The sequence below is a fragment of the Corythoichthys intestinalis genome, chromosome 18 (genome assembly GCF_030265065.1).
Source record: "Corythoichthys intestinalis isolate RoL2023-P3 chromosome 18, ASM3026506v1, whole genome shotgun sequence".
Taxonomy (NCBI): Eukaryota; Metazoa; Chordata; class Actinopteri; order Syngnathiformes; family Syngnathidae; genus Corythoichthys; species Corythoichthys intestinalis.
In genome coordinates this window covers 31,222,186-31,237,734 of record NC_080412.1, presented here as the reverse complement: position 1 = coordinate 31,237,734, position 15,549 = coordinate 31,222,186, and the positions used below count along the sequence as shown (strand labels likewise).

Here is a 15,549-nt window from a genome sequence, read left to right as displayed (position 1 = left end):
AGACAAATCTCGGGCGATTTGGAACGGATCCTTCTCATCCTGTGACAAGCGCATTCATCATCGGCGCTTGGAGACCAACATTTAGCTGTCACTGGCCGGACAAGGGAGGCGACGGGATGTATGTTGGAATGCCAATGAGGCATCGTTGAATACCTGAAGTCCATGCAGAAAACATCAATTATGCAATTGAGAAATTAAAATCTATGTATTGCATGTTATATTTTATTAGTACTATTAGTTATTTTTATTAGTTCAATACAAATGGTGAAATTTCTTTCTTTTTTTTTTTTTTTAATTAAAGTCTACAGATAATCAAAAACATTTCTCAAATAGCATTTAGAAAAATAAAACAATAACTTCTAGTATGGATGTTTTTCAAATATAGAAACCTTTATTTTCCTTTTTAAAACAGCTTCAGCAAAATATCATACAATTCCAGCTTTATTATACATAGTTAAATATCTAAATAATTTTTTTTTTTTTTAAACACTTTTTGCGACGTCAGTAGAAAATAAGATGCCACCATCATTCACGGAGTACAAAATTTACAATTTGCTACACACAAATTGGTCATATGACAAAGAAACACACCATAGGATTCATTCGTTCGCTGAATTGTTTGAACACAAGAAAAAAACAATTATAGAAATGGCCACAAATTTGCATAATACAGCATAGTTTTTAGACATTTAAAAAAAGCATTTTGGGTGCCTCAACATGCCCAAAAATTCCCCAATTCTGGCAAGAGTGTAAGGTAAAATAGACCACTTTAGTTTGCAATGGGGAAAAAAAGTCAAAAGAGTAAGGATTCCTTGGACTTTTCATATTTGATGGTAGAAACAACTTGTTGGACGACTGTCAACACATTTGTTTTTATCTTAAACACAAAGTCAAATCTATTTTGGGTTTTGTTTTTTCCCCCTAAAAATCCCAACAAAAGGTGTTGTTAAACCAGTGTCGGTAGTTCTGGGTCTCAAAACAATTTAGGTCATAAACTTGATGGAGTGAAATTGCTCTTTTGGAATGTTAAAAAATAAGATAATCCCTCTCACTTTCAACAATGGACATTTTAATGGCGTGAATAAAGCATATGTTTGGTCAAATGTATGTATACGTTCCCTGTGCAAATCCTTAGGTGTCTAAGGTCCAAAATAAAGAATGATATATTGAGAATTTGAAAAGGCAAACATGTATCATCATCATTGGCCATTTTCTTAGACTTATGACCTTGAATTTCCTAAAAAACACATACAAAAAAGGATTACTTTGTCAATTCTGATCGGATTCCAAATTTCTTGTGACAAAAGCTCATCGAAAGCTATTTTTAAAAAAAACCTTGGATCCAATTTTCTAGTGAATGCGCTTTTAAGCATTGACGACTTTGTGGTTTAAACCAACGATTGTAAAGGAGAGAAAATCTTTTGGCAAGTTTACTGCTTCTCGCATGACAAACAATAGGTCTTGAAAAAAAGAGAATGCCTGAATATGTCCACCGCAATCTTCGGACTATAAGCCGCTAGTTTGTTTCCTTTATTTTGAATCCTGCGGTTTATAGTCCAGTGTGGCTTATTTGTTGATTTATTTGGGTTAATAGGTAACTCTTTATTTGACAGCGGTGGCATAAGACTGTCATAAATATGACATGACACTATCATGGGCATTAATGAATGCCTATAACAGATGTCACGAACCCCTATTTATGTCCAGCTTGGATCTTTTACATCCATTCAAAAGTGGGATAATTGGCCGGATAATCCTAAATGACACTGGTTATAAGCGTCCATTATTGCTCACGACAGTGTCATGTCATAATTATTAATTTTCTAATGACAATCTTATGGTGCCACTATCCAATAAAGTGTTACCAAATACCGTAACTAGTAATTAATGAAACAACTGGAACAGTAACTGAAGAAATAATTAGCACAAACTATGAATTTGGATTGATATTTACATCTGTAGCGCTGCCATGCATGCTAGGAGGCATGTTGGACAACAAGAGTGTTGACAGCAGGTGGTAGCAGAGGTTGATTGTCTCCCCGAGCAGTGATGGCCAAATGAAGCTTCTTGAAGCAATGAAGCTTTGCAGGCAATTGGTACATGGTGACTCATTTGGTCTTATGACAGACACTTATAATACAGTGAGGACAGCTGTGACTTATAGTCCAGTCCAGCTTATTTATGAACAAATGCTGTTTTCATTTAAATTTGGTGGGTGGTGGTAAGACGTTCAATGAGTAACCGTTGAGCAATGAACAAAATGCAAACACGCCCTACTACTAGACTAGTTTTTCCAACTGACATGAGGAAGTGCTTTACAGGCCTGTTGAGCGTCCCAAAATCATCACGCTTAAGGATTACAAAAAAAAACAAAAACAAAAAAAAACAAAACTGTAAACCAACAACAAAAAAAGGCAAAGGTATAGCAGGTTTCATAAATCACTTAGAGCATCACGTAATGACTGAAATAGAAGTCAGTCAAATCGATTTTGTTGCCGTGAATCCACAATCTCATCACATGCACACACACACCTTCATACAGCTAAATTGCTCAACAAGGCACTAAGATTTTATTCAAGTTTATCACAAGTGCATTAAAGTTGCCCCCAGGAAGCCCATCCCTTCCTAGGTACCCTATCCCACCTGCCAATCATACACCAAGCGGGGCAAAACGGGGTCAGCCCATGCTCAACCGCCTGTGACGGAGTCCGTCCAGTGAGCGGTGACATCCACAGAGTCGAGAAAAGGGATAAAAAAATGAGGAAAGGGCAGAGAACAGGGGTCAAAGAAATTCTGGATGTATGTCAGGGTCTTTTCTAAGACATTCTGCCTGGTTTCACCACGATTTCGGCAATGATGCCCACTCCTAAAGGGGTCATTGAGAGGTAAAAAGGACGGTGACGGGACAAGATAAGGAACTCAGCGGTGAAGAAAAGGCCGGAAAAATAAGGCGAAGAAAAATAGGCTGGAGTGGAGGAACGCGTACGCCCAATGCGGCGTCAATCGGGCACACCTGGTAAGATAGTCAACAGCAGCGGCAGGTGGTTCCCGTTCAATTGACGGCCAGGTGGTTAAATCCTTCCAGCACGGTGGCATTAGTCTTCTCGAAGAGCCAACGCTGGCTGGACGAAGACGGGTCACAAGTGTTCATGAAGATGCGGTGCTCCGCCACGTTACCGTCCACGCAACTGTTGCTTACTGGGTGGTACAAGCTTTTATCCTGGTTGGTTGGGGTAAACAATGAGGAAATCATTTATTGGGGTGTTGTGGACAATCTTTCAAGATTTTTGCGGTTCAAAAATGGGAAACAAATGAGATTTACAGTGATATGACAAGTATCTGAACCTTTTGGAATTTCTCACATTTCTGCATAAAATCACCAATAAATGTGATCTGATCTTTGTCAAAATCACACATGGAAAAACAGTGTCTGCTTTAACTAAAACCACCCAAATATTTATAGGTTTTCATATTTTAATGAGGATAGAATGCAAACAATGATAGAAGGGAGAAAATAAATTAGTGAACCATCACATTTAACATTTTGTGACTCCCCCCCACCCCCCCCCCCACCCCCCCCGGCAGCAATAAATTCAACCAGACGCTTCCTGTAGCTGGAGATCAGTCTGGCATATTGATCAGGACTAATCTTGGCCCATTCTTTTCTACAAAACTGCTGTAGTTCAGTCAGATTCCGGGGATGTCTGACATGAATCACTGTCTTTAGGTCAAGCCACAGCATCTCAGTGGGGTTCAAGTCTGGACTTTGACTTTGCCATACTAGAATGTGTATTTTGTTCTTCTGAAACCATTCTGAAGTTGAATTATTTCTGTGTTTTGGATCATTGTCATGTTGCAGCATCTATCCTCCTTTTAGCTTCAACTGTCTGAGAGACGGCCTCAGGTTTTCCAGCAAAACATCGTGATAAACTTTTGAATTCATTCTTCTATCAATGATTTCAAGTTGTCCAGGCCCTGAGGTAGCAAAACAGCCTCAAATTGTGATGCTCGCTCAACCATGCTTCACGGTGGGGATGAGGTGTTGATGTTGGTGAGCTTTTCCGTTTTTCCTCCAGACATGACATTGCGTGTTACTCCCAAACAATTTAACTTTGGTTTTATCAGTCCGCAAAATATTTTGCCAAAACATTTGTGGAGTGTCCAAGTGTCTTTTAGTGAACATTAAACGAGCAACAATGTTTTAGACAGCAGTGGCTTCCTCCGTGGAGTCCTCGCACGAACACCATTCTTGGCCATAGTTTTACATGTAGTTGATGTGTGCACAGAGATATTGGACTGTGCCAGTGATTTCTGTAAGTCTTTTGCAGACACTCTGGGCTTTTTTACCTCTCTGAGTATTCTGTACTGAATTCTTGGCAGAATCTTTGATGGATGGCCACTCCTTGGGAGATTAGCAACAGTGCCAATCTCTCTCCATTTGTAGACAAATTCTCTGACTGTCGATTGATGAACATCGAGACGTTGAGAGATGGTTTTGTATACTTTCTCAGCTTTATACAAATCAACAATCCTTGAACGCAGGTCTTCAGACAGCTCTTTTGACAGAGCCATAATGCACATCAGACAATGCTTACCAGGTGTGTGTTTCATAATGGGCAGGGCAGCTTTAAGCAACTCATCAGTTATTGGGCACAAACCTGACTTAAATTGTTTCGCAAAAATTGGTTTCAATTGCTCTTTAAGTCTCCTTAGGCAGAAAGCTCACATATTTTTCCCCTTCTGTCATTGTTTGCATGCTATCCTCATTAAAATATGAAAACCTATAATTGTTTGGGTGGTTTTAGTTAAAGCAGACATTTTTTTTTTACATATGTGTGATTTTGACAAAGATCAGATCACACTTGATGGAGATTTTACGCAGAAATGTTAGAAATTCCATAAGGTTCACATACTTTTTCATGCCACAGTATTGCACAGACCAGTATTGTTTTTTGGCAGACCTTTTAATTTTTGCCTTAGTCTTTTGGGTGAAAATATTTATTAGACCTAAGCCCCTCATAATCTTTTAATCAAATCTTAATCTTTTTAAAAATGTGTTCGTCTTCGTCTAGTTTTAGTGGATGAAATCTCATACAAATTTCCTCTAGTTTCAGTCGACATTTACTCAAAATGCTTTCATCTGTAAAATTCAAAAGTTTTAGTCCAAAAATAAATGTTTCCAAAAATTTCGAATGAACGAACGTAGACAGACGAGCACATATTGTAGCGCGTACAAGGACAATGCCAACTTCGTAATGATAGCACACACAGAGCAGGAAAAGCAGAACATTATTATCATTATTGTATGTAAAAAAAATAATAAAAAAAAAGTCGTGTAAAGGGTTGATGCCAACGCTAACATGAATGCTATGCTAATGCAATGAGTTACATTTAGTGTGTGATAATCACTCAGCAAAGACCTTTAAAGGGAACCTCAGATAGAAAGACTTGCAGTTCTTAAAAGATAAACGTTATTATGAGTTAAATTAATTTGATATTAAACCCCCCCTAATGTTTTCATTTTTATACAATTTGTAAAATTAGTTTAACTAGTAGGTCGCCATTGTTGTTGATGTTGCAGGGCGGTAACGTCACTGAGTTACGCTGCCGGGCTACCAGAGTATGACACTAGTGACATAAACATGTCATCTGTTCAGTCCTTTCAAATTGAGCCCGAGAGGAACATTAATGATTATGACAGCACTGTCGATATTTCACAAAACAAGCAGCAAAATGAACAAGAAAGACAAGATGAGACGAGAGTAGACAAAAGCAGTGTTCTGCCAACATGTGCTACACCGGCAAAACGTGCTACAAGAGGCGAATTTGAAACCCAAAGTACTACCGTGCGCTTTCGGCTTGTTTTGCATAGATGCATACAGACAGAACATACTAATGATGCCTTAAGAAAATACATAGACATAGTTATATCAAATAAGGGTGGTTTAAATACGCTAAAATCAACAATCTGCTGTAAAGCTGCCACAAGAAAACACAATGTTAAAAAGTATGAGAGGGAAACACATGCAAAAAGTATTTTGAGGCAATGAAAGGGTAATAAAAGACTATAAAAACACAAATAGTAAGTACTCGCCGCTTTTAACTGATGAGCGCATGTGTTGGACATCTCGCCAAGTAGGAAGGAATTGCAGAACATCGGTAGTGTTCGTCGAGTGACAGTGACTAACTACGTCATCACGCCGAGCGTCCATTGCGCCTATAAAACATGGCGTCCTCCGTAGGTGAAAACATGTACTAAATATTATAGATTTTTAAATCAATGGAAATATTCTATGTGTTTCTACAACATATTTTAGTAAAAGAGAACAATTGTGGCTTATTAGAGCCTACAAGTATTTAAGTCCGAGGTTCCCTTTAATGGCTAAAGCTATGATGCAAGCTGACGTACTCCACGTATAATATAAAAATATAACGCATTTTCGTCTCGTTGCAGTCTCGTCAGACAAAAACTGGCATTCAGCTCAATATGTTCTAGTTTCCCAAATCATGTTTTTAGCTTGTCATCATCAAATCATCGTCATGAAATAATTGTTCGTCGATTAACTATTTTCCTTATTGCCACTGTTGACGAAAACAACACTGGCACAGTCAGAATGACGATTACGAAACCTGCTGTCACACGAAGCGTGAGTCACCTCGTTACAGTATTTTTGAGCATCTGTACCTTGCGGTAGCGCCACAGCTGGTTTCCCTTCATGCCATGGCAGTCGTAGAGCGTGACGGGGCTGCTGTGGGAAACAGCGTCGAAGCAAACCTTCTTAGTGTGCAGAGGGTCGCCAACGCGGATGTCCTCGCGCCAGCCAAATGTGAACACCTGCGAGCAAGAGTTGAACAACTGCAAACTAAAACGCGTTGACATTTCACAACCCACGGAACATTGTTTAATCATGGAATACGCACACGATTCCAGCAGTGGAATTTGCCAAAAATGTCCATTTCAATCCTAAATGAGAATTCCTCGTCAATTTTAATCATTTCTTATTTATGACAAGCTCAAAGAAGCAAAACGGATCATTTCAAACCAAACTAGCAAACCTGTTCAATTGCAGTCCTTTGTTCCAAAGACTTCTTGCATCCTGTTCCAACTGAATTTGTTTGTTCAGTCAAATTGCCCTCAGTTACTCTTGTTTTTAAAAATGTCACCAGTTTAGTTATCCAGTTTTGCGTTCAACACCACCTAACTGACAAGCAGGCTACACACGCTTGCAAAAATTGGTTATTTCTCGAAAAATCCCGACAAGGATGTCTGTCAGATATTTCTGCTTTGATTTGCGTAGAATCACATTCTTGGCTGAACACAAATGACAGATTATACAACAACGCGTCGCAAGATTCAAGCAATTAAAGTGTCGGAGTAGCTCAGACGTGCATTTTCAAAAACAGACTCACAATCCATTAGGGCCATTCTATAAACTGGAATTAGACATCTCCCAACAAACACACTCAGTCCTCTGGGAGCGTGTAAACTAAATCACTAAGTGTGTGTGCGTGCGTGTGTTTGGACGTACAAACACAATTACCTGAGAGACAATTTATTGCAACAACAATAGGACATCGTCGCAGCAATTCAGCTCTGCCTATCTCAAAGCAATATGCACATTGTCAAAGTAATTCAACTAGCGTTAATAGCTAATTTGAGCATGTCTATCACAGAGTGGAAGCTTCTCTTATTTGACGTAAAGTGGACCCAATCGACTCACTGGGGTTATGGACCGGGCCCGATAGCAAAAATCTGAAGATTGATGAGAAAACCCAACAAAATTCAAGGATAATCAGGGGCTTTTTGTTCAATGTTTTCATTTTTAAGAATGGTTGGAACAATAAATCATGAATGATTTTGCTTTCAGTTGTACTCACCTGCCCATGGCTCCAGCTGACCTCACCCCTCGCATTGCCACAGTTTTCCATGCGGATGAGACTTCCCGACACAAAGTGCTTGGTTTCCATACACAGGTTGCTCGCCTCATTTCGTATCTGGGACACAGACAATAAAAAAAAAAAAAAAAAAAAGGATCGTAACAGTAAAAAGATAGCACCACACAATATCTAAGGGCGCTTTCACACAAGACCAGTACTTCTCAAATAGTGGGGTGTGCCGCCCCAGGGGGGCGCATGTGACCTCGGGGAACATACTTTTTTGCAGTACGAGAACAAAGTGTAATTTCACATCCACTCAGTGGGTGTCAGTGGCACTGTCATTGTCAGAGTGTGCGCAGTATTTTTGAACCAAACAAGAGCACACAGCAAAGAGCACTGGAGATTTGAAGAGCTAAGACGAGGAAATATAAAACATCTCTGGTGTGTCCCGGCACCGGAATGTTCTGTCTTTGTCATGCCTGTGTCTAAATGTAAGTGTGAGTTCTTTTCTTATTCCTGAAATCTGTGTCATTATCTCCTGTTCGTTATGAGAATTAAGAACCTGTAAAAGAGAAAATCGTATTTTTTCCTTCAAATGCCGTCACGGTCCACGGACAGGATTCTTGAAACGGAAGAGGTGACACAGATTTCAGAGAATTCAAGCCTCTTTGGTGACAGACAGTGGCGACAACTAAAAAGGTGGGATAAATTATATGGTTTTAAAATATACTGTGCCAAAGAGGATTGAATTTCAATTAACTAATGTAGGATGATCGCGGGGCGGATCCTTTAGTGTCGAAGAACGCGGAGCGGCTCTACAGCGTTAATTATTTCTATTTTATTCCTGAAATCAGTGTCATCATCTCCTGTTCATTATGAGAATTAAAGAACCTGCAAAAAGGAAAAATCGAAACTTCAATGATGACGAGTATGAAGCGTTTGTCTATGACTTTTAATAGTGGGAGACAAGGAAAGACCTGTCAGTTTACTGTGTCTAAAAATGTTAAGGCATTCATTCCCAATCACATTGATAAGCAGTTTGATTTTTATTTTTTTTTCCCGGAAAAAAAACGCGCTGAATATTGCCAACAATCGTCCTGCTTTGTCAATGTTACATCAGTAAACCAGCGAGCACTGTTAGCATGATATAAGGTGGCATACCATGTTGTTCAGTGCAAAATAACTCCATATCATGGCAAAGGAGCTGATACTGCCTGCAGCAAAAATAAAAACTGTTTTTTTTTTTTTTTTTAATTTCCTTTTCAGGCATGAACCCGAAAAGGGCTGACGGGAGATGCCGAAGCTTATTAAATCCCGCCCCCAGTCCCTCTGTCCAATGACACTGTTGTTTTTGTTGGATTATTTTTAAATTTTTCGGTCAAATTGTTCGGCATCTTGTCCTCATGAGTTTATGTTGCTAATCAATTTGAAGTTATTAGTTATTGATTTTATTTTTCAGTATCAAATAGTCCAAAAATATACATTGAGTGTATTTTTACAGTTTGGATGTGACCTTTTTTTTTTTTTTTTTTTTTTTTAAATTCCGGCAAACTGATGCGCTTTAGGTCTTTTCTTTTTATAAACAAAACAATGTTAATAAAGTTATACTTTATTGGAAATTGATCTATATTACTTTGCATACAATATTATGCAGAGGTGTTCTTATGATAATACAGCATAATAGTAAAATAGATAATAGATAATTGTAGCATAGCATAACAAGTCGCCAACAGCTGGGTCGCTCCCTCCCGACTCGAGCAAACTGGAGTATAACCACTAGAGATCGATCGGGATGCCGATCGATCGGGTCCGATCACGTCATTTTCCAAAGTATCGGAATCGGCAAAAAAATATCGGACATGCCTTTTTTGAATATATATATATATTTTTTAAATAAATCGTTTTCTAATTGTATTTAACGTTACAGACATAATATGTTACACTCAGCCAGAGTCTTTAGTTTAGGCTTAAGGTAGGGTTATCAAATTTATCCCGTTAACGGCGGTAATTAATTTTTTTGTTAAATTTATCACGTTAAAATATTTAACGCAATTAATGCATGCGCTGCACGGCCCACTCACGCATTGTCGCGTTCAATCTGTAATGGCGCCGTTTTACCTACATACAGAACTAAAAGGCAGCGTAACATGAGTAGAGTGAATTTTGGTAGCCTTTGGAGACTTTTTTTAATTGGCTAAAGCCTTACAATCCCTCTCCCTACAATTAGAAACATTGTGGGAAGCAATGTGGGGAAGGAAGGTAGTAGTTGATCTTCTTCTTAACACCATATGTTATTTCCCAACGCAGAGAAGATATATCAATTGGTACCACTACGCACAGTCATGAGTGCACTTCCCATCATGCATTTGGGCAGAACAGATGGCTACAGTATCATTTACTGAAAGCTCAACAAATACACTAGATGGCAATATTTAGTCACAATATACAAAGTCACATTTATCCTTTAAGAATGACAAGTCTTTCTATCCGTGGATCCCTCTCACAGAAAGAATGTTAATAATGTAAATGCCATCTTGAGGATTTATTGTCATAATAAACAAATACAGTACTTATGTACTGTATGTTGAATGTATATATTCGTCCGGGTTTTATTCATTTTTTTCTTAATGCATTGCCAAAATGTATATGATCGGGAAAAACTATCGGGAATGATTGGAATTGAATCGGGAGCAAAAAAAAGCAATCAGATCGGGAAATATCAGGATTGGCAGATACTCAAACTAAAACGATCGGGATCGGATCGGGAGCAAAAAAACATGATCGGAACAACCCTAATAACCACGAAAGGGAACCGCATGGTACCCCAAGCCACTCTCGCTTTCGTGACTTTATGGACTGTCAAATTGTTGCCACTTCAAGGAGAGCGAGAGTGAGGATAGAGCCACACCGAGAGGCTCCGCATGTATCAGCTTCTGTCACTATCACACGGTACCTTCAGCAACAGCATGCAAAAAACATCCGCCACATTAGAGCTCGATTCTGTGTATCAAATGCAACTGCTTAGCGCAGCACAACAACATTTGGCCGTGGTTTGTTTGTCATCTTGCCATTGTTGATTTTGAATAGCGTGCGAGCTGTAATTTCACTTCTAAGGATTCCCTGCGTGCACCGTCACAGCTTGGAGCATCACAGCTCCACGCTGCACATAAAGTAGCAAAAGCACACCCTGCTCCGGTTGCATTCACGAGCGAAGCAGGGTTCGCTTAAAGCAGACCGAGACCCACGATTTTTGAGCGGATCAGAGTTCGTTTGTTTGGTCCGAACTACAGTTCGGGTGCGCATTCACATTATCGGACTATCTGACTCCGGTCTGTTTAGAATGGACCAAACAGTGCTGTGTAAAAGTGAGAGAGAGAGAGAGAGAGAGAGAGAGAGAGAGAGAGAGAGAGAGAGAGAGAGAGAGAGAGAGAGAGACAGAGAGTGACACACATCAGGCACTCTCTGATGAAGACGGAAGTGTTCACCAAAACATGTCAGGTAATTAAAACTACCTATAACTATTGTCTGGGATAAAAGAAAAATATCAACTGATTATTTCGCTTCTAGTTTAAGAGGAATATACCGTTCCCCAGGCGGCGGCAGGCGGCTCCACAGGTGGGTAGTGTTGCGGCAGATCCCAGGCCACCTCATTCATGAACCATTTGAAGCTCTTGCATCCAAGGCGGCTCCTCAGCTCCTTCTGCGTTGCTACGTCACCCACAGACATGTGGCGGTACTCGGGCCGCCGCTGATATATGTACTCAGCATACTCATCCATCCAAACCTCAGCCACGCGCTTCAGATTCTAGGAAAATAGGAATGCTGCTGTCAGATCAATTGTAAACAGCAGCTGTTTAATTTGTAAAGGATGAAAATAGTAATGAAGGGCATGGCTCAAGTAGTAGAGTAGTCGTCTCCCAAAACACTACATCGAAGGTAGAAAATCGTAAAACATTACACAGTGGACCTAGCGGTTATTAATTATTTTTTTACAAAACGGTTCTAAAAACTAATATCAACATTGTGAAAACCATATCCAAACGAGCGCTTATGTGCTACTACAGGCTGGAGGCAGGCAGCCTTCTCTTGGCTAACTCGTAAAGGCAACACAGGCACCAATAAGTACATGTGCATGTCCTCTACTGGCCAATTGCTAACCTAAAGAAGGCTGCCCTCTACTGGCTAACTCCTAACTATATTTTAAAGAAACAGAGCTGAAACGATTACTCGAATAATTGGAGTAACTTGATTTTAAAAATTGATCAAGGAATTTTTTCCGCCTCTAGGAATCATTTAATTCTGCCAGCTCTAAGCATGACGTTTTGCCCCGACTACTTTTAATGCGCGCCGACGTCACGTGCGTACAGGAAGAAAACTGAGGCGGTGGATATATTTCATTTCAACCATGCATGAATATAGAGGTAATGACGAAGAAGCCGACGAAAGCGAAGGGAAAGGTACCAAGAAAAAGCAGAACATGTCAAAAGAGTGGGAGCATTCTGTACACCAAGGCGAACACTAGGGGTGTGACAAAATATCGAAATGGTGATATATCGTGATACTTTGATTCCCAAAAGGGTATCGATATGCTCCTGCCAAGAATCGAGATGTTGTTTTAAAAAGGTGTCAATGTCTAAAATAAAAAGGAACCAACAAGTTGCTGCCAAAATCTTCTACCATAATACCCAGATAGCAGACCAACATTGAACAAACGTTGATTTTCCGTCAAAATCATCATTATGGTTGACATCAAAATTTTTGACGTCAAATGACGTTGAAACAACGTTGTTCTGTAGTATGTCAGGCAATGGTTGGATTAACATTGTTTTATAGTTGATGAACTAATGTTGGCAAATAGTTAATTTATGATTGACCGGGAAATATGATCGAAAAGTCATTGAATTATGGATGAGCGGGCGTTTTGGTCGAAAACATAACATTGATTCAGCGTTGTTGCAATAATATTAATAATCGAAATGACATTTAGGTTTTGTAAGGATTTTAACGTTGAAACAACATTAATTGAGGGTGCAAAAGTGACGTTGATTCAACGATATAAGATCAACAGCAGAATGTTGAACAACAACATCTTTTTAACGTGGGTCTGCTGCCTGGGTAGTGTCTGTTAACTCTAAGGCTGCATTAACGGTGCTGGACGGCCAATCCATTTAGACTGGGAACGTTCGTTCATTCGAAACCAGAGCATTCACAATCATTCTGCCCGATTTTCAGGGCATTTACAGGTCACTTGCTGTTCATTTCCAGGTCATTTCCTGTTGAGTTTGAATCACTGCCTATTCATAAGAGTGATTCCCAGGGCACTTCCTGTTCTGTAACTCAAAATAAACAGGAAGTGACCCATAAAATACCCCAAAATCAACAGGAAGAAACTGAAAATCAACAGGTAAATGACCTTAAATGGCCCAAAATTACCTCATTATCTGGCATTGGCTGCCACTGACGGCCAGAGACGTTCAATCCGTTTGAAGTGGGAGGGATGGCAGCGAATGAACGTTCGTTCATTCGCTGCCATCCCTCCCACTTCAAACGGATTGGATGTCTACTAGTGATAAACTCATTCCAATTCACGGCAGAAGGTTGTTTTTCTGTTTATTAGTTGTTTGTAGAATATCCTAGAATGATTTCCTGACCAATGTTTCGATAATCGTTGTATCGCCATATCTTCAGATCATCGTTATTGTGAGCTGTGTATCGCAAATCGTATCGTATCGTGAGGTAACAAGAGGTTCCCACTCCTAGTGAACACTGTTTCATGTATTCACTGTAAGACTACAGCATGTCTTCAATGCTGCAGCTCCACCGAAGGCACCACGTTTACACCGAGAGTGAAGGAGCGATACTCGAGACAAGGTAAAATTAAGTTAACGTAGTGCTAACAAATAAGACTAATGTTATTGTACCTTGCAAATATAACATTAGCCCTGCGGAGGGCTGGGTTTCTATTAAGTTTGACTACTGCCTGAACGTAGAACTACCTCATACATATTTTATATTTATTTAGATTTTATATTTTATTCTTGCAAGCCACTTTTGAGATTTTTACTTGTGCAATATTCAATGCCTTCACTGTCAACTGCTGCTACTTCACTTCAATTATTAGCTCTGCCTGCACATAGGACTACCTCATACATATTTTATATTTATTTAGATTTTATACTTTTATTCTTGCAAGCCATGCACTGTAAAGGGAGATGCTCCATAATTTCATTGTACAACTGTATGACAATAAAGGGCTATTCTATTCTATTCTATTCTATTCTATTCTATTCTATTCTATTCTATTCTATTCTATTCTATTCTATTCTATTCTTTTAGTGTCTTTCATACAGGCTTTATTTAATCTGTAAAAACAGCGCTGTAGAGTGATGAGGGTGTAAAATAAAAGCATAATAAAGCTAACTGTAAATTTAAGCTCAGTAGTCACTGATGGATAAAACACCAAGTAACACCGGTGGCTAATGTGCTCCAATACAGCACGTATCATACATTTATTTTGAGCACTGCAAAAACCCAAAATCTTATTAGGATTTACAATTTAGACTAAAATTTTAAAATTAGCTTGACACAAATAGAAGTTCAATTGAAACACGTGGGAAAAACACCTAACTTTTGAGTGATGTGCGTTATCAAGCGTAATGACATTTTTAGGTGGGATTTTTTTTTTTTTTTTTAAATAAGATCTTAATTTTTTTGAGTGAAAGCAGTGAATTTGTTGTTGTTTTTCTAGTCACATTTGAGATGCAATTGCTGACTTGTTCAACAATGTACTGTATATCTAAAACTAAAATAAAGACATTGACTGTCTAAAAATGCTTCAATGTTAGGTGAAATGTCTTTTTTTCTCATGTATATTTATAATTGCTCGTGTTTTATTCGATTATTCAATTAATCGACAGAATTTTCTGTAGAATACTCAATTACTAAAATATTTGATAGCTGCAGCCCTACAAACAATTAATATATACAGTACATACAGTGGGGCAAATTAGTATTTAGTCAACCACTAATCGTGCAAGTTCTCCCACTTAAAAATATTAAAGAGGCCTGTAATTGTCAACATGGGTAAACCTCAACCATGAGAGACAGAATGTGGAAAAAACAGAAAATCACATTGTTTGATTTTTATAAAGAATTTATTTGCAAATCATGGTGGAAAATAAGTATTTGGTCAATACCAAAAGTTCAATCTCAATACTTTGTTATGTACCCTTTGTTGGCAATAACGGAGGCCAAACGTTTTCTGTAATTCTTCACAAGCTTTTCACACATTGTTGCTGGTATTTTGGCCCATTCCTCCATGCAAATCTCCTCTAGAGCAGTGATGTTTTGGGACTGCCATTGGACAACACGGACTTTCAAATCACTCCACAGATTTTCTATGGGGTTGAGATCTGGAGACTGCCTAGGCCACTCCAGGACCTTGAAATGCTTCTTATGAAGCCACTCCTTTGTTGCCCTGGCTGTGTGTTTGGGATCATTGTCATCCTGAAAGACCCAGCCACGCCTCATATTCAATGCCCTTGCTGATGGAAGGAGATTTTCACTCAAAATCTCTCGATACATTGCCCCATTCATTCTTTCCTTTACACGGATCAGTTATCCTGGTCCCTTTGCAGAAAAACAGCCCCAAAGCATGATGTTTCCACCCCC

General features: G+C 39.0%; 1 protein-coding gene across 2 annotated transcripts in view; it reads right to left on the bottom strand.

Moving 5' to 3' along the window:
* Positions 1–379: 379 nt before the first annotated feature.
* LOC130906196 (polypeptide N-acetylgalactosaminyltransferase 10-like) overlaps positions 380–15,549 on the bottom strand; it is a 100,673-nt gene continuing 85,503 nt past the window's right edge. For both annotated transcript variants that reach the window (XM_057820231.1, XM_057820232.1), the window contains exons 9-12: positions 11,462–11,683; positions 7,879–7,995; positions 6,686–6,835; positions 380–3,220 (exon numbers count right to left, since the gene is read on the bottom strand). In XM_057820231.1, the coding sequence (XP_057676214.1) occupies positions 3,053–3,220; positions 6,686–6,835; positions 7,879–7,995; positions 11,462–11,683 (657 nt within the window). In that variant the 3' untranslated portion in view covers positions 380–3,052. The remainder of the gene's footprint in view (positions 3,221–6,685; positions 6,836–7,878; positions 7,996–11,461; positions 11,684–15,549) is intronic.